Source organism: Dermochelys coriacea, chromosome 2 (genome assembly GCF_009764565.3).
Source record: "Dermochelys coriacea isolate rDerCor1 chromosome 2, rDerCor1.pri.v4, whole genome shotgun sequence".
Lineage (NCBI taxonomy): Eukaryota > Metazoa > Chordata > Testudines > Dermochelyidae > Dermochelys > Dermochelys coriacea.
In genome coordinates, this window is record NC_050069.1 from 229,985 (window position 1) to 249,826 (window position 19,842).

Below are 19,842 nucleotides of genomic sequence, written 5' to 3' on the forward strand. Positions count from 1 at the left end.
ACTATATGTGTGTGTCAAAATCAAAGTATCACATTCATTATATAATATGAATCATTATGTTCAAAGAACACCATAACCACTAACCATCCCTTTCACACAACAAAAACAGATAAATACAAATAAGCAGAAGGACGTGTGACAAATGAAGAGATGATACAGTTCAGTATCCAGTCTAGAGGTGATGGATTCTTCCTAGAAGAAGGGGGCACAAGGCCCCGCCCCTGCCATGGCTCCGCTCTTGCCCCTCCTCTTTCCCACAAGGCCCTGCCCCCCAGCCAAGCTGGAGCTGGGTCAGGGAGCTTGGGCCCCTCCACCTTCCTGGGGTGGGGGCAGCTGAGAGTAGCCCCCTTCCCATGTCCCCACCCCTTGTACCCCCCACCCAGGGCGGGTGGAGGGTCTGCGGCTCCCCACGGGTGCCTGCGCAGCTCTTACCCCGGCCTAGCTCTAGCTTCCAGGCTGGCTTGGAGGAGGGGTCCCGGGGACTAAAGAGCAGCAGCTAGGCCATGGTAAGAGCTGCTCGGAGAGCTGTGGACACTCCACCTGCGCTGGGCAGTGGTGCCAGGGCGCAGGGACATGGATCGGGGGCTGCTCTTGGGAGCCCCCCTACCCTGGGCTGGTGGAGGGTCCACAGCTCCCCACAGCTGCCCGGGCTCCAGCTTCTGGCCCAGCCGGGGGGTGGGCCCATGGGAGGAAGAAGAGGGGCAGGGGGCTGGGCCAGGCCTGTGGCAAAACGTGGACTGGCCAGACCTGTCCACTTTCAAAAGTAGGAGGACCAACATGGGCTCTTCACCTCCCCTACTCTGGCACTCCCAATCCAGTCACCCAGAAGGTCATTACCATGACATTGCCACATAGCTAAAAATAGTGATTTTATTTTTGTAATGAAGGTTTTTTAATTTGAACTGACTTTTAAAAAATTTATATCAGTTTTTATGTATGTGTTCCTAGCAGTTTACTTCTATCATAAATTCCTAACAAAGATATTTTGCTCTTGTTTCTTTGCTTAGTTTTCTAACTGTTAGTAACACAGAAAAATGTTTCCATGTCATTCCCTAGCTAGGTTTGAGACCTCACAATAATCTAGTTATTTGAGCATGACCATGTATGGCTGGGTCATGACAAAAGCTAAGATTAGGTCGTAGAAATCACGGACTCTGTGACTTCCAGCGACCTCTGTGACATTGAGGACCCCGCAGCTGCCCAGCTCCCAGTTGGCAGTGGCCCCCTCAAGATCCTCAGACTCCGCTGCTGGCAGGGGCCTCCCTGCAGGTACTCTGCCTCCCCGGGCAGTGTGGGACACCCCTCCTGCAGCTCCCAGTCCTGCAGGGCAGCAGGGGGACTCCTCCCAGCCACTGGGCAATTGGGTCTCTGCAGCTCTCAGCCACTGTGGTGGGGAGGGGCAGGGTGTTGGACCCTCCTCCCTCCCTTTGTCAGGGATGTTTTTAGTAAAAGTCAGGGACAGGTCACGGCTTCTGTGATTTTTGTTTGTTTGTTTGTTTATTGCCAGTGACCTGTCCCTGACTTTTACTAAAAATATCCGTGACAAATCCGTAGTATTAGTCATGAACCACTCCTTTTGAGTGAAATCTGGGGTTAGGAGTTACCTCCATGAGATTCCCAGGATTGAGATACAGGGTTTTGCAGTGAAATTGGGCACTGGGAGCTACAACTTTGATTCTTGCCTTTCAGACGGCGAGTGACAATTGAGGAAATTTTGCCCTCCTCTATCCCCCCTCATGCCTTGGACCTTCTAAAGAGGCTCTTAGTATTTAACCCTGACAAACGGCTGACTGCAGAAGAGGCCCTGCAACATCCCTATGTGAAAAGGTGAGGGCAATGCCAGTGTGACATTTCCCAACCCCCCCCTCCAAGCCTCTTGTGTGGCTGCTACCTACACAAGTTTCCCTTCTGCCGTGTGAAATGGTGAAGGTAATGGTAGTTTTCAATCCGCTTTCTCCTCCTCATGTGAAAAGGTGAGGGTGCCTTTAACATGTGATATTTCTGATCTCTCTCTCTCTCTCTCTCTCTGTTTCAGCTCTCAGGGGTTTCTGATGTGTCACCCTTTCATGCATAATGGGAATATAATTAACACCAGTCAACCTGGATTTATGCAAAATAGATCTTGTCAAACTTGATCTAATTTTTTTGATGAGATTACAAGTTTGATTGATAAAGGTAATTGTGCAGATAGATGAAAGATACTTAGGCCTGTATGCACAAAAGGAATTAGGTGCCTAAGTTCTGGTTTCAGCAGCACTGTAACACACCCTTGCCTGCCACCAAACTCTGCAGGCGCCTAAATTCACTCAGCAGCTAAATTTTTTTAGTAAAAGTTCCCTTGGTGCATGTGTTTCTGCTTCTGTGCGTGTGTGCTGCTGCCTCCCTCCAGACATCTAGATGCATATTTCTTAGCTGAGTGCTCACCAGGGATGTGGGAGACCCCAGGTTCAAGTTCCCCCCTCCACCTATAGGGGAGAAGAGATTTGAACTAGGATCAATGATTTTCAATATTTTTATCAAAGATCAGGAAGTAAATATAAAATAATTGCTGATAAAATTTGCAGCTGATATAAAGATTGACAGTGTGATAAATAATGATGAGGACAGGATGTGACAGATTTCTGTTACCAATCTGCCGCCGTGTCAGGTGATCAGACTGACGCCACAGGATCGTTGGGGGGGGGAATGATGAAACACACCAAGTGTCTAAATTTTAAAGCTTTATTGATAAAATAATAAAATAACCTCTCAGGAGGGTTTTAAGCTCTGGGCTCTTTTGGGGGCGTTTCATTCCGAGACCTCTGTTCCTGATGCTCTCTGTGTCAGTCTAAACCGGCTTGCTGTGGCTTCCTCGACTTTCCCAAAACACACCAGCTAGACTCTGTTGTTTTCTTTGTTTTCCTTCGTGTTAGCCTTTGCTTGCCCCTCTTGTTATGGGCTGGCTATGCAGGTCTGTTTAGTTGATCTTTCTTTTTTAAGGCTTGCCGGTGGCCCCCTCTTTCTTGGCAGGCAGCCAAGAGTCTCGGCTGTGAGTAACGTCCTTGGGCTGGGGCCAGCATCTTATCTTTACACGGAGCTAGCTGAAGTGTTGAGTTAACCCATTCTCTGCTCTTCTTTTTTCTCTTCTCCATTCCCCCCCGCCCTTGCCTCTTGTATCTGCAAAAGAAACTTCCACTCCCCACTCATACACCTCTGACCCTCCCCAAAATCCTTTGCAATGCGAGAAACAGCGTTAGCAACTTACAAGCCTGATCTGCTTTCCCAAGGGACTTGAGGGAGGGAGCCATTGGGGTGTGACAAGGGCAGATAGAACTTTGAAATCTGGACCCATTCAAATAAAATGTTTTAATAAAGCCAAGTGCAAGCTGATATATCTAGAAACAAAGAATACAGGCCATAATTACAGAATGCAGGGCTGTATCCTGGACAGCAATGCTTCTGAAAAATATTTTAGGGGTCATAGTGAACAAGCAATTCAACATAAGCTTCCAGTGAAACACTGTGGCAAAAAGGGCTACTGCGATCCTTGGATGCATAGACGGGAGCAGGAGTGAGGAGCTGATTTTATCTTTGTATACAGTGTTGGTGAGATTGATACTGGAAAACTGTCCAGTTCTGGAGTCCTCTTTTAAAAAGGAATATCAAAAAATTGGAGAGGGTGCAGAGAGAAGATAAAAAATTATTTGAGGGGTGGAAAACTGTCTTTCAGTGAGAGATTTGGAGAGCTCGATCCATTTAATTTATCAAAAAGATTAAGAACCGACTTGATTATGGTGTATAAGTACTTCTTTGAGGAGAAAATATTGGGTTCTAAAGAGTTCTTTAATATGGCGAAGAAAGGCATAACACGAACCAATGACTGAAAGCTGAAGCCAGACAAATTCAAATTAAAAATTACGCACAGATTTTTAACAGTGAGGGTCATTAACTATTGGAGCAAATTCCCAAGGGAAGTGGTGGGTTCTCTCTCTCTTGAAGTCTTCAAATCAAGATTACATGCCTATCTGGAAGGTCAGACAATTTATTGGGCACAATAGAGGGGAGGGATAGCTCAGTGGTTTGAGCATTGGCTTGCTAAACCCAGGGTTGTGAGTTCAGTGCTTGAGGGGGCCATTTAGGGATCTGGGGGAAAAATTGGGGATTGGTCCTGCTTTGAGCAAGGGGTTGGACTAGATGGCTTCCTGAGGTCCCTTCCAACCCTGATATTCTATGAATATAGGGGTAACTGAGTGAAATTATATAGTCTGTATTATACAGGAGGTCAGACTAGATCTAATTTTTCATTGGAGCCTTAAAATCTATTAATATCTAGTGCCTCTTCTCTTGTGTTTTTTGTATGTGTGTGCGCATGCACATGCATTATTCACTCTCAGATTTTGTCACATATTTGATATCTTCTTGGTAGGTTCCACTGCCCCGCCAAGGAGCCCTCTCTGGACTACGATGTGATTCTTCCTTTAGATGACGATATCCAGTTGTCTGTGGCAGAATATCGTAATAAACTGTATGAGGTAGCTCCTCTTCTTCTGCTTCCCATAACACTACTTCTCCAGATTACCTGCCACCCTTTCTACAGACATTCAATCCTACCTATCTCCTCCTTCCATTCACCTTCCGCTCACCCCTAGTCCTGCCCTTATACCTGACCTTGCTCATCATACTGTCCCATGCTGCTATATCTTGGGGGGTGGGAGGGAGAATAACTTGAAATTCACATTCTCAGTTGGAGGGAGATGTATGTAGAGAAGGAATGTCTGAGAGAGACTGAGGTTTGGTGGTGGAAAGTAAATTAGACTTGAATTTGCAGTTCAATAGGATAGTAAAAATGCCAGTGAAATTCTTGGCTGCATACAAAGAAGCATGTCACAAAGCAATGAGATAAAACGGAAGGACGATCAGTGGAGGGATTCAGAGAGCGGATGATAAGATCAGAACAGTGTCCAAAGATGGTCTTAGCAGAATTATTTTGTATGGCCTAGAATGGGTTGATGTGGATGTTGGGAAGAGCAGAGAGAAGGATGACGACATAATCAAGACAAGAACATAAGAACGGCCATACTGGGTCAGACCAATGGTCCATCTAGCCCAGTATACTGTTTTGTGACAACGGCCAATAACAGGGGCTTCAGAGGGAATGAAAGAACAGGGCAATCATCAAGTGATCCATCCCATCACCCATTCCCAACTTCTGGCAAACAGAGGCTAGGGACACTTCAAAGCATGGTTTTGCTCCCTGCCCATCCTGGCTAATAGCCATTGATGGACCTATCCTCCACGAACTTATCTAGTTCTTTTCTAAGCCCTGCTATAGTCTTGGCCTTCACAACATCCTCTGACAAGGAGTTCCGCAGGTTGATTGTGTACTGTGTGAAGAAATACTTCCTTTTATTTGTTTTAAACCTGCTGCCTATTAATTTCATTGGTGATCCCTAGTTCTTGTGTTATGAGAAGGGCTAAATCAGTGGTTCTCAACCAGGGGTACATTTACCCCTGAGGGTATGCAGAGGTCTTCCAGGGGATACATCAACTTATCTAGATATTTGCCTAGTTTTACAACAGGTTACATTAAAAGCACTAGTGAGGTCAGTACAAACTAAAATTTAATACAGATAATGATTTTTTATACTGCTCTATATACTATACACTGAAATGTAAGTACAATAATTATATTCCAATTGATTTATTTTATAATGATATGGTAAAAATGAGAAAGTAAGCAATTTTTCAGTAATAGTGTGCTGTGACACTTTTGTATTTTTGTCTGATTTTTGTAAGCAAGTAGTTTTTAAATGAGGTGAAATTGCGGGTACGCAAGACAAATCAGACTCCGGAAAGGAGTACGGTAGTCTGGAAAGGGAAAGGTTGAGAACCACTGGGCTAAATAACACTTCCTCGTTTACTTTCTCCACACTGGTCATGATTTTATAGATCTCTATCATATCCCTCCTTAGTCGTCTCTTTTCCAAGTAGAAAAGTCCCAGTCTTATTAATCTGTCCTCCATATGGAAGCTGTTCCATACCCCTAATCATTTTTGTTGCTCTTTCTGTACCTTTTCTAATGCCAATATATCTTTTTTTGAGATGTGGCGACCAGATCTACACGCAGTATTCAAGATTAAATAACTATCTTGAGTAGTTTTGTATCCTCGGCAAAGTTTGCCATCTTACTGGTTACCCCTTTTTTCCAGATCATTTATGTATGAAGAAATTATGAGAGGCTGAATGAGACCTTTAGTTGCACAATTAAAAGAAAAAGATTGACTTTAGACACCGTTTGGATGATCAGGGTAAGGGAAGCATCTAAGAAAAACCTGCGTTACAACCTGGAGTGATAGGGAAAATAGTGGTTTTGTCAATGGTGATGGAGAATGGGAAAAATAAGGAATTTGACTTTGGCTGTGTTAAGTTTAAGTTCATAGTGAAACAGCCACGAATAGACATTCAAAACAGGCTGAGGCCCAGGATAGGGTGGAAGAAGACTAGTCAGGAGTGGAGAAAAAGATTTATGAGTAATCAGTGCAGAGATGATACTTGAAATAGTGTGAGTAAGTTAAATTATCCAAAAGCAGGGTCCATAGCATTAAAGAGGAGAGGGTCCTGAGAAACTTTCATGCGTAATGGGAGAAGAAGCAAACAAGAGACATTGAAGTAGTGGTTAGAGAAGTAGGAGGAGAACCAGGGTAGGAAGGTCAGTAAGGGTACAGGGTAAAAAAGGAGAGTATGTGTGATGGGTTTGATCACAGAAACCCCCTGGGGGTTGCCAACTGATGTGCCAAGACTACTTCTGCCCCTGCTTTCCCCGCGAGATTGAGACTCCAGCACCCTGTCGTGCAGAGCCAGACATGCCAGTCTGCTCCAACACATACCCAGGGTCTGAACCATGGGCCCCAAAGCTGCAGACTTAACTGAAAGCAATTTAAGAAGTGTTCCTGTCCTTGACACTCAGGTGCCCAACTCCCAATGGGGTCCAAACCTAAATAAATTTGTTTTACCCTGTATAAAGCTTATACAGGGTAAACTCATAAATTGTTCGCCCTCTATAACACAGATAGAGAGAGATGCACAGCTGTCCCCCCACCCAGGTATTAATACATACTCTGAGTTAATTAATAAGTGTAAAGTGATTTTATTAAATATAGAAAGTCGGATTTAAGTAAAAAGAAAAGGAGTACTTGTGGCACCTTAGAGACTAACAAATTTATTTGAGCATAAGCTTTCATGAGCTACAGCATAGAATCGTAGAATCGTAGAATATCAGGGTTGGAAGGGACCCCAGAAGGTCATCTAGTCCAACCCCCTGCTCAAAGCAGGACCAAGTCCCAGTTAAATCATCCCAGCTAGGGCTTTGTCAAGCCTGACCTTAAAAACCTCTAAGGAAGGAGATTCTACCACCTCCCTAGGTAACGCATTCCAGTGTTTCACCACCCTCTTAGTGAAAAAGTTTTTCCTAATATCCAATCTAAACCTCCCCCATTGCAACTTGAGACCATTACTCCTCGTTCTGTCATCTGCTACCATTGAGAACAGTCTAGAGCCATCCTCTTTGAAACCCCCTTTCAGGTAGTTGAAAGCAGCTATCAAATCCCCCCTCATTCTTCTCTTCTGCAGACTAAACGACGAAGCATCCGACGAAGTAAGCTGTAGCTCACGAAAGCTTATGCTCAAATAAATGTGTTAGTCTCCAAGGTGCCACAAGTACTTTTTTTCTTTTTGCGGATACAGACTAACACACGGCTCCTACTCTGAAACCTAGGATTTAAGTGGTTCCAAGTAGTAACACACAGAACAAAATGAATTGCCAAGCAAAATAAAATAAAACACGCAAATCTAAGCCTAATGCAGAAATAAAACTGAATATAGATTAAAATCTCACCCTCAGAGATGTTTCAATAAGTTTCTTTCACAGACTGGATGCCTTCCTAGTCTGGGCACAGTCCTTTTCCCCTGGTACAGCCCTTGTTCCAGCTCAGGTGGTAGCTAGGGGATTTCTCATGATGGCTGCCTCTTTGTTCTGTTCCACCCACTTGTATATCTTTTGCATAAGATGGGAATCCTTTGTGCCTCTCTGGGTTCCCATCCCCTCCTTCTCAATGGAAAAGCACCAGGTTAAAGATGGATTCCAGTTCAGGTGACATGATCACATGTCACTGTAAGACTTCATTACCCACTTGCCAGCACACACGTATACAGGAAGACTTACAAGTGAAACAGCCATCTACAGACCATTGTCCTGGTTAATGGGAGCCATCAAGATTCCAAACCATCATTAATGGCCCACACTTTGCATAATTACAATAGGCCCTCAGAGTTGTATTTTGTATTTCTAGTTTCAGATACAAGAGTGATATATTTATACAACTAGGATGACCACATTTAGTAGATTATAAGCTTTGTAATGATACCTCACAAGAGACCTTTTGCATGAAGCATATTCCAGTTACATTATATTCACACTTATTAGCATACTTTTATAAAATCGTATAGAGTGTGTCACCAGTATGATTATCAGCATCGAATACAGCAGAGAGGTCTAGGAGGATGAGTACGTGCATTGAGTCTTGGCTGGGAAGAGCTCATTAGAGATGTTAATGAGAGGAGTTTCAGTGGAGCAGAGAGGTCAGTAGCTGAATTGGAGGGGATCTGGGACGGGCAGGAGAAGATGAATATGAGGTAGCACTTGTAGGTGGGATATTCATTGAATTTAGAAGTGTGAGGGAGATGAGGGCAGTAGGTAGAGAGGCAAGGAGGAGGTGTTTTTTTTGTTATTTGTTAAGAATGGAGACGATAAATCTTAAATGATAAGGCAAAGGATTAGGCAGATGGTGAGAAGTAGTGGAGGAGAGTAGGCAGGGAGGGTACGGGCGATGGAGGTTTAGGGGATGGGTTCACAGGAATGGCTGGAGGGGTTAAAGGTGAACAGGCAAGTGACCTAAAAGGTGGTAACATGGGAGAAAGGGATCATGACAAAGTTTCCCTCTTCATCTCTCCCCTGCCCATTGGAAAGATTCTGCATGATCAAGAGGAGGAATGGAAGGAGGGTTGGGAATTAAGGAGAGAGTCAGATGTTGGAAGGAGTGGATTGTTACCCACACAATTTAGGGCTCTCACCCCCCACCCCACTCTCTCTTGGGCACTCAAAGTAAGGGACCCAACTTTACACCCCTTCCCGGTGGACTCAGGGCTCTATGTGTCTGTGGGACCTTTACCTAAGGAAAGATCCTTACACAGTAATATCCTTCATTTGTTAATTTAATAGTTTTCTCAAAATTGTTTTCCAGGCAGTTGCGAAGTATCAGTGGCAAAGTACAAGTACAAGCTGTTTCCCAACATAAATTTTAACCATTCTTCCTTTCCTTTTGGACATAATTCCCCACTCAAACAGGCTGACAGGTTGAGCTCTAAGTCCCAGTAACAGAATTTATCCATAAATTAACTTGCGAACTACAACACAGACTCTTGTAGAGAGCTACCCCACCACACCATCTTTTACCTCCTATTGCAATAGATAAACTGTTTGTACCATTCGTCTCCTTCCTCTCCATCAATCCTTGCTGGGGCCTCCAATTCTGTTACTGTGGTTCTAAAAACCCAAAGCTTTTGGTAACTATTACTCTTGGTGAGGCAGTGGCAGGAAATAAATCAAGGGAAACATGGCCCTCCGACCAATAGATGTCTGGCACAAACAGTACAATACAAGACTGCTTTCACTTAAAGCTGCACTTTATTTTAGTCTTAAGCGCTTAAACATGTCTGCAACAGGTTAATAAAACACCCCAAAAATCAGTAATTACCGAAGTCTGGAGCAGTCTTTGAGTGGTACAACGACAGCCGTCCAATGGCCCATCTTTCAGCTGCCATTGGGGATCCTAAGCTGTGTCCATGAAGTTTCCTTATTTATTTGGGTTAGTGTAACAATAACATGTCAAAAAAACTTGTTAAACAAACAATTTCAAAGGTTAAGCAACAAGTTTTCCTTAAACCATCTATTAGACAGATGTGGTTTTTTTCAGAGTCCGCATGTTTTGAGGACCCTAACAAACACATCCCAAAGGGCATATCTAGGTAAGCATCCTGTTTTTTCTAAAACACATACCTCAGCAGTTTCAACAGAGACCTTATCAGGAAGGACACAGGGTCAGATTCCCCCTCAACCCCTGCCCCCCCAGCTGCTTGCTTAATTATAGTAAGGCCATTGCAGAGGCTTGCTAAGGCCTACTGATTTAGCTGCTTTTGGCAATAAGCATGATAATCAATATTCTAATTATCAGTAGTGTTCCAGGCATTTTGTTGGTGTGCCAAGATCTCTCCATACAGAATGATTTGATAAAGTGGGGTGAAGATTGAGACCAGAGTGGTGTGGCTGAGAAATCATGGATGGTGATCAATTAGCGGTCACAGATGGCCCAGTCAGGGGACAAATGGGTGACATTGAATAAAATGACAGTTGACAGAGAGGAAACTCTGGTATTGAAGGAGCAATGGTTGGTAAAGATATGGTCAAATGAGGGGTCAATTTTGTGAGTGGGAGAGCTGGTCTCTTGTTGGAAATAAAATGAGAGTAGTTAGGCCTCTAAGGGATTGGATGGAACATCAGCATGGAAATTAGTCACCGTGTATGAGGGTAGGGAAGTTTTTGATGAAATAAAAGGGAGAGCCAGATATCAAAACCAGAGAAGGGAGGTGATTAGCAAAGAGTTGAGGTTGCAGATGACAATTGCATAGACTGGGAGAGGAGAGGAGTGTATGGAGTGCTGCTTGAAAGAATGGAGAGGGGCTGGAAGATGCATCACTTTGGCCAATTAAAATAGACTGGAAAAAATCCCTGGAGAATGACTAAGAAATAATTTTGTGGTAGCCTTTCAGAGGATGGAGAAGATAACTAACAGTTGAGCCCTGTGGATTTGCAAATGCAAAATAACACAGAGGAAAACAATCGTTAAAACAAACACACTCGGGAATCACAGCTCCTGTGGATCCTGTCCTGCAGGGTTGGGGCTGGCTCCCAAATCACGTCCAGATGCACGGGTTCACAGTTCTCCTCAGGTCTGGCCCAGCTTCCACTCCCCCACCATCATCAATGCTAGTCAGGTTTGCTCTGCAAACCCCCTAACTCCCCAAGGGCAGGACCTGACCTGATGGGGTAGGGAAATAAGAAATTCCTGAAAAATAAAATGCCACATTCTAAAAAAGAATAAGAATTTCAGAGGTTCTACTAATAGTTCTTTCCATCTCTAATTTCAGATTTACACAGCCTTCTCCTTTGTATGCTGAGTGAAACTGCCTAGTCTCTCCTGTTTGCCCAGAATCCCCTCTTCCTTATTTATTTGGTTGTTCTAGGGGCATGCACAGGAATTTTAAACTTGAAAGTTTTTGGAGGGAGGCATTAAGCACACAAAAAAGAAAGGTTCACATGCCACTGCCTCCCTCCCCGCCTCAGTTTCTTGGGATTCCTCTGGTGGGAACTCGCAATAGTGAGGAGGCAACAGCTCCCTCTGGCAGTTGCACACTCTGTGTCCTTGCACCCAGGGGAGGAAGAAAACAGCAGGGCAGCTGGCTGCGGCAGAGCTCCTCCTCCCCCCACCTTCCAGCTGCTGCTTCTACTTCCCTGCTGCTGAAGTCCCAGTGCTGTTGCCTGCTTTACAGACCGCCCACTGAGGTAAGTCGGGGTGGAGGCAGAGGCAACACGTGGGACTCCAGCAGCCAGCCACCTTGCTGCTTCCTCCCTCTCTAGTCTGCAGGGACACAAAGATTTTGCGGGGGGAACCTGCCCCTGCTTGCTCCCCGTTGTGCACGATCCTGGTTGTATCCAACTTATTAATAAACACCAAGAAAGAAGAAGAGCTATTTAAGCTCAACAACAATGTTGGCCCAAAATCAGAAGGGTGTAAACTGGCTGGCCATTAAAACATTTTTAAGCTGGAAACTAGAAGAAGGTTTCTAACCATCAGTGGAGTGAGGTTCTGGAACAGCCTTCCAATAGGAGTACTGGGGCAAATAACCTAATGAGTCGGAGTTTGATAAATTTTAGGGCTGTCTATTAATCACAGTTAACTCACATGATTAACTCAAAATAATTGTGATTAAAAAAACTTAATCGCAATTAATCGCAGGTTTAATCGCACTGTTAAACAATAGAATATCAATTGAAATTTATTAAATATTTTGGATGTTTTTCTCCATTTTCATATATACTTTATTCTGTGTTGTAATTGAAATCAATGTATATTTTTATTACAAATATTTGCACTGTAAAAATGATAAACAAAAGAAATAGTATTTTTCAATTCACCTCATACAAGTACTGTAGTGCAATCTCTTTGTTGTGAAAGTGCAACTTAGAAATGTAGATTTTTTGTTGTTGTTATATAACTGCACTCAAAAACAAAACAGTGTAAAACTTTAGAGCCTATAAGTCCACTCAGTCCTACTTGTTGTTCAGACAATCGCTAAGACAAACAAGTTTGTTTACATTTTCAGGAGATAATGCTGCCCTCTTCTTATTTACAATGTCACCAGAAAGCAAGAACCTGCATTTGCATGGCACTTTAGTAGCCGGCATTGCAAGGAATTTACGTGCCAGATAAGCTAAACATTCGTATGCCCCTTCATGCTTGAGTCACCATTTCAGAGGACATGTTTCCATGCTGATGATGCTCGTAAAAAAAATAATGAGTTAATTAAATTTGTGACTGAACTTGGGGGAGAATTGTATGTCCCCTGCTCTGTTTTACCCACATTCTGCCATATATTGATGTTATAGAAGTCTCGGATGATGACTCAGCACATGTTCATTTTAAGAACACTTTCACTGCAGATTTGACAAAACACAAAGAAGGTACCAATGTGAGATTCCTGAAGATAGCTACAGCACTTGACCCAAAGTTTAAGAATCTGAAGTTCCTTCCAAAATCTGAGTGGGACAAGGTGTGGAGCATGCTTTCAGAAATATTAAAAGAGCAACGCTCCGATGCAGAAACTACAGAAACCCAAACCACCAAAAAAGAAAATCAACCTGCCACTGGTGGCATCTGACTCAGATAATGAAAATGAACATGCATCGTTCTGCACGGCTTTGGATTGTCATCAAGCAGAACCTGTCATCAGCAAGGTCACATGTCCCCTGGAATGGTAGTTTGAAGCATGAAGGGACATATGAATCTTTAGCGCATCTGGCACATAAATATCTTGCGATGCCAGCTACAACTGTGCCATGAGAATGCCTGTTCTCACTTTCAGGTGATATTGTAAACAAGAAGCAGGCAGCATTATCTCCTAAAAATGTAAACAAACTTGTTTGTCTAAGTGGATTGGCTGAACAAGAAGTAGGACTGAGTGGACTTATAGGCTTTAAAATTTGACGTTTTATTTTTGAGTGCCATTTTTTATGTACAAAGAAACATAGAATATTAGGGTTGGAAGAGACCTCAGGAAGTCATCTAGTCCAATCCCCTGCTCAAAGCAGGATCAACAACAACTAAATCATCCCAGCCAGGGCTTTGTCAAGCCGGGCCTTAAAAACCTCTAAGTATGGGGATTCCACCACCTCCCTAGGTAGCCCATTCCAGTGCTTCACCACCCTCCTAGTGAAATAGTGTTTCCTAATATCCAACCTACACCTCCCCCACTGCAACTTGAGACCATTGTTTCTTGTTCTGTCCTCACCCACCACTGAGAACAGTTTAGCTCCATCCTCTTTGGAACCCCCCTTCAGGTAGTTGAAGGCTGCTATCAAATCCCCCCTCACTCTTCTCTTCTGCAGACTAAATAACCCCAGTTCCCTCATCCTCTCCTCGTAAGTCGTGCCCCAGCCCGCTAATCATTTTCGTTACCCTCCCCTGGACTCTCCAATTTGTCCACATCGCTTCTATAGTGGGGGGACCAAAACTGGACACAATACTCCACATGTGGCCTCACCAGTGCCAAATAGAGGGGAATAATCACTTCCCTTGATCTGCTGGCAATGCTCCTACTAATACAGCCCAATATGTCGCTGGCCTTCTTGGCAACAAGGGCACACTGTTGACTCATATCCGTCTTCTCATCCACTGTAATCCCCAAATCCTTTTCTGCAGAACTGCTGCTTAACCATATTTTCATGATAGAGATTGCACTACAGTACTTGCAGTAGGTGGATTGAAAAATACCATTTCTTTTGGGGGTTTTTGCAGTGCATAATATAAAGTAAGCACTGTACACTTTTTTGCAAAAAGAAAAGGAGTACTTGTGGCACCTTAGACTAACAAATTTATTAGAGCATAAGCTTTCGTGAGCTACAGCTCACTTCATCGGATGCATCTGATGAAGTGAGCTGTAGCTCACGAAAGCTTATGCTCTAATAAATTTGTTAGTCTCTAAGGTGCCACAAGTACTCCTTTTCTTTTTGCGAATACAGACTAACACGGCTGCTACTCTGAAAACTGTACACTTTGTATTTTGTGTTGTAATTGAAATCAATATATTTAAAAATATAGAATGCATCCAAAATTTTAAAATAAATGGTATCTATTATTGTTTAATAATGCAATTAATCACAATTAATTTTAATTGCTTGACAGCCCAAATAAATTTATGAATGGGATTCTATGACATGGTTGCCTGTAATAGCAGGGAACTCAACTCAGTTGCCCAGCAAGTCCTTTCCAGTACTGTGTTCTATGTTCCATTTATTAAGTTCTAACATTTCCCCATCTTAAAGTACTTTTTCATTTGAATTATTTCCTGTCCTTTAAAATTTGTATCAGCTGCAAGTATTTTTTTCTTGAGCTTTTATATATCTGCCTAGTTCCTCTGCTCTGTAGGATTGCTGCTTTACTCATGCTAAGTGACTACATGTGATCCTTGGGGTGAGTTTATTGTCTGTTAGTTAGTTTGTGTGTGTGCTTGCTTGCTGTATGCCTGCTTGATTGAAGTTTATAGTGTAGTATGTTTGGGGAGCTGTGTGCTGAGCCTAATAGCCTGCTATACAAGGCTGAGAGCTTTCTAACAGGAGTCTAGCATGCCATCCTTTGACTCCCTAATCCCTTTAGGATCTCTTGCCAAGAGGATGGAGCTAACTCGGGAGAACAGGGGTTTGAAAAGTGAGCTTGTATGCAACCAGAGGAGCTAGCAAACGGGAGCAGAAAACAGAAGAGTTTTGCAAGGGCTTTTAGAGAGGGAACGTGAAAGCCAGATACCCCTCCCCCCCAAAAAACCCACACATGAACGAAGAAACAAACAGAAAAGGAGTACTTGTGGCACCTTAGAGACTAACAAATTTATTTGAGCATAAGCTTTTGTGAGCTCCGATGAAGTGAGCTGTAGCTCACAAAAGCTTATGCTCAAATAAATGTGTTAGTCTCTAAGGTGCCACAAGTACTCCTTTTCTTTTTGCGAATACAGACTAACACGGCTGCTACGAAGAAACAAGCAAAACCCTTGCAAGAGTAAAAATAATGCAGGCAGAAGTCCAGCAGCAGAGTAAGGACTGTCCAGTTTATTGCACTGAATGTAGCATGTATGATTACTTGGCACATGGGCCGGTGCCATGTTTGTGCGTATTTGGGGCAAGCAGCACATGGCCCTTGCTGACTGAGCGTGGACTCTTGAGACCAGAGTGGGTGAACTAGAGGAGCTAAGGAAGAACGGAGAGGTACATAGATGGAACTTTCTGGGACCCAGTAGAGTGGTCCCATCCTCTGTGCTATTGAGGAGGATGAAAGTCTTAGGGAAGGAGAACATCAAGCTGGAGCAGAGGGAAACAATTCCATAGATGAGACACTCCTTCCACATGATGTCATGGTATCCTCTCGGACGGGTCCTCTCTCTCTCCATGGGAGGGGACCCTTGTTATTAGGAGGAGACGGATAATAGTAATGGGGGATTTGATCATTAGAAATATAGATAGTTGGGTTAGTGATGACTGGAAAAACAGCAAGGTGAATTGCCGACTGGGTGAGAAGGTTGTGGAACTCTCATGACATCTTGACAGACTTATGTACAGGGCGGAAGGAGCCAGTGGTCTTGGTACATGTAGGTACCAATATCATAGGGAAAGGTAGGAGAGAGGTCCTAGAAGCCAAATTTAGCCTGCTAGGTAAGAAATTAAAATCCATGACCTACATGGTAGCATCCTCTAAAATGCTTTCAGTTCCATGCACAGGGCCAGTTAAACAGGCAGAACTGCAGGGTCTCAATCCTAGTTGAGATGATGGTGTTTGGAGGAGAGATTTAGGTTTATTAGGAACTGTGGAACCTTTTGGGAAAGGAGGAGCCATTAAAAAGGTTGTATAGGAATTTTTAAACTAAGAGGTGGGGGAAGGCCGACAGGTATGGAGGAGCACATGGTTTGGTCAGACACATCCTTTAGGGGAGGATTTATTAAAATAGAGAACCTATAGCCTAGTAAAGAAGAGAGGATAGAAGTTGATAAAGTACAGGTACAAACTGAAGAGAAACAGACAAATGAAAAAGAGCCCCATTCAATTACATCATATGAAGGCAGACAACTAAATACTGAAAAATTTTACAAATGCTTGTATACAAATGCAAAAAGTCTGAATACTAAGATGACTGAACTTGAGTGCCTGGCATTAAATGAGGATATTGATATAATAGGCACCACAGAATACTAAGTGTACGGTGCTCATTTTATATTATTTTGTACTACAAATATTTGCACTTTAAAAAAAAAAAGGTAAACACAAGAAATATTTTTCAATTCACCTCATACAAGAGCAATCTCTATCATGAAAGTGCAATTTACAAATGTAGAATTTTTTTTATAAACTGCACTCAGAAACAAAACAATGTAAAACTTTAGAGCCTACAAGTCCGCTCAGTTATACTTCTTGTTCAGCCAATCGCTAAGACAAACAAGTTTGTTTACATTTATGGGAGATAATGCTGCCCACTACTTATTTACAATGTCACTTAAAAGTGACAGGTTTCAGAGTAGCAGCCGTGTTAGTCTGTATTCGCAAAAAGAAAAGGAGTACTTGTGGCACCTTAGAGACTAACAAATTTATTAGAGCATAAGCTTTCGTGAGCTACAGCTCACTTCATCGGATGCATTTGGTGGAAAAATGCATCCGATGAAGTGAGCTGTAGCTCACGAAAGCTTATGCTCTAATAAATTTGTTAGTCTCTAAGGTGCCACAAGTACTCCTTTTCTTTTTACTTAAAAGTGAGAACAGGCATTCACATGGCACTGTTGTAATCGGTGTTGCAAGGTATTTACATACTACATATGCTAAACATTCATGTTCAGGAACGACAGGCAGGGCAGAAAAGGTGGGGGAGTTGCATTGTATGTAAGAGAGCAGTATGACTGCTCAGAGCTCCAGTATGAAACTGCAGAAAAACCTGAGTCTCTGGATTAAGTTTAGAAGTGTGAGCAACAAGGGTGATGTCATGGTGGGAATCCGCTATAGACTGCCAGACAGGGGGATGAGGTGGACGAGGCGTTCTTCAGCCAACTAACAGAAGTTACTAGATTGCAGGCCCTGGTTCTCATGAGGGACTTCAGTTGCCCCATATCTGCTGGGAGAGCAGTATAGCAGGGCACAGACAATCTAGGAAGTTTTTGGAAAGTGTAGGGGACAATTTCGTGGTGCAAGTGCTGGAGGAACCTACTAGGGGCAGAGCTCTTCTTGACCTGCTGCTCACAAACAGGGAAGAATTAGTAAGGGAAGCAAAAGTGGATGGGAGGCAGTGACCATGAGATAGCTGAGTTCAGGATCCTGACAAAAGGAAGAAAGGAGAGCAGCAAAATAAGGACCCTACTTCAGAAAAGTAGATTTTGACTCTCTCAGGGAACTGTTGTGCAGAATAACATGAGGGGGAAAGGAGTCCAGGAGAGCTGGCTATATTTTAAATAATCCTTATTGAGGTTTCAGGAACAAACCATCCCGATGTGAAGAAAGAATAGTAAATATGGCAGGCGTCATCAACTTGACTTAACAGTGAAATCCTTGCTGATCTTAAACACAAAAAAGAGGCTTACAAGAAGTGGAAGATTGGACAAATGACCAGGGAGGAGTATAAAAATATTTCTCGGGCATGCAGGAGTGAAATCAGGAAGGCCAAATCACACTTGGAGTTGAAGCTAGCAAGGGATGTTAAGAGTAACAAGAAGAGTTTCTTCAGGTATGTTAACAACAAGAAGAAGAACAAGGAAAGTGTGGGCCCCTTACTGAATGGAGGAGGTAACCTAGTGACAGAGGATGTGGAAAAAGCTAATGTACACAATGCTTTTTTTGCCTCTGTCTTCACGAACAAGGTCAGCTCCCACACTACTGCACTGGGCAGCACAGTATGGGGAGAAGGTGACCAGCCCTCAGTGGAGAAAGAAGCGATTCAGGACTATTTAGAAAAGCTGAATGAGCACAAGTCCATGGGGCCGGATGCACTGCATCCAAGGGTGCTAAAGAAGTTGGCGGATGTGATTGCAGAGCCATTGGCCATTCTCTTTGAAAACTCATGGCGATTGGGGGAGCTCCTGGATGACTGGAAAATGGATAATGTAGTGCCCATCTTTAAAAAAGGGAAGGAATAGGATCCAGGGAACTACAGGCCAGTCAGCCTCCCCTCAGTCCCTGGAAAAATCATGGAGCAGCTCCTCAAGGAATCAATTTTGAAGCACTTAGAGGAGAGAAAAGTGATCAGGAACAATCAGCAGGGATTCACCAAGGGCAAGTCATGCCTGACTAACCTAATTGCCTTCTCTGATGAGATAATTGGCTCTGTGGATGAGGGGAAAGCAGTGGACATGTTATTCCTTCACTTTAGCAAAGCTTTTGACACTGTCTCCCACAGTATTCTTGCCAGCAGGTTAAAGAAGTATGGGCTGGATGAATGGACTATAAGGTGGATAGAAAGCTGGCTCAACGGGTAGTGATCAATGGCTCCATGTCTAGTTGGCAGCTGGTATCAAGCAGAATGCCCCAAGGGTCGGTCCTGGGGCTAGTTTTGTTCAATATCTTCAATAATGATCTGGAGGATGGTGTGGATTGCACCCTCAGCAAGTTTGCAGATGACACTAAACAGGGAGAAAAGGAGTACTTGTGGCACCTTAGAGACTAACAAATTTATTAGAGCATAAGCTTTCGTGAGCTACAGCTCACTTCATCGGATGCATTTGGTGGAAAAAACAGAGGAGAGATTTATATACACACACACAGAGAACATGAAACAATGGGTTTATCATACACACTGTAAGGAGAGTGATCACTTAAGATAAGCCATCACCAACAGCAGGGGGGGGGAAGGAGGAAAACCTTTCATGGTGACAAGCAGGTAGGCTAATTCCAGCAATTAAATTGAATCCAGCAATTGAAGCAAATACTCACCAGCAACCACACACCACACAACAGAACCACTAACCCAGGAACCTATCCTTGCAACAAAGCCCGTTGCCAACTCTGTCCACATATCTATTCAGGGGATACCATCATAGGGCCTAATCACATCAGCCACACTATCAGAGGCTCGTTCACCTGCGCATCTACCAATGTGATATATGCCATCATGTGCCAGCAATGCCCCTCTGCCATGTACATTGGCCAAACTGGACAGTCTCTACGTAAAAGAATGAATGGACACAAATCAGACGTCAAGAATTATAACATTCAAAAACCAGTTGGAGAACACTTCAATCTCTCTGGTCACTCGATCACAGACCTAAGAGTGGCTATACTTCAACAAAAAAGCTTCAAAAACAGACTCCAACGAGAGACTGCTGAATTGGAATTAATTTGCAAACTGGATACAATTAACTTAGGCTTGAATAGAGACTGGGAATGGATGAGTCATTACACAAAGTAAAACTATTTCCCCATGGTATTTCTCCCTCCCACCCCACCCCCC

The 19,842-nt window shown here is 43.4% G+C and overlaps 1 protein-coding gene across 7 annotated transcripts in view; it reads left to right on the top strand.

Annotated features, from left to right (window-relative positions):
- Positions 1–19,842, top strand: part of LOC119851400 (mitogen-activated protein kinase 15-like) — a 74,102-nt gene that overhangs the window by 30,686 nt on the left and 23,574 nt on the right. For 6 of the 7 annotated variants that reach the window (XM_038391171.2, XM_043507161.1, XM_038391170.2 and 3 more), the window contains exons 9-10: positions 1,690–1,827; positions 4,406–4,511. In XM_038391171.2, the coding sequence (XP_038247099.1) occupies positions 1,690–1,827; positions 4,406–4,511 (244 nt within the window). Of the gene's footprint in view, positions 1–1,689; positions 1,828–4,405; positions 4,512–10,010; positions 10,063–19,842 lie in introns of all 7 variants that reach the window. The other variant, XM_043507162.1, reaches the window with a different exon arrangement.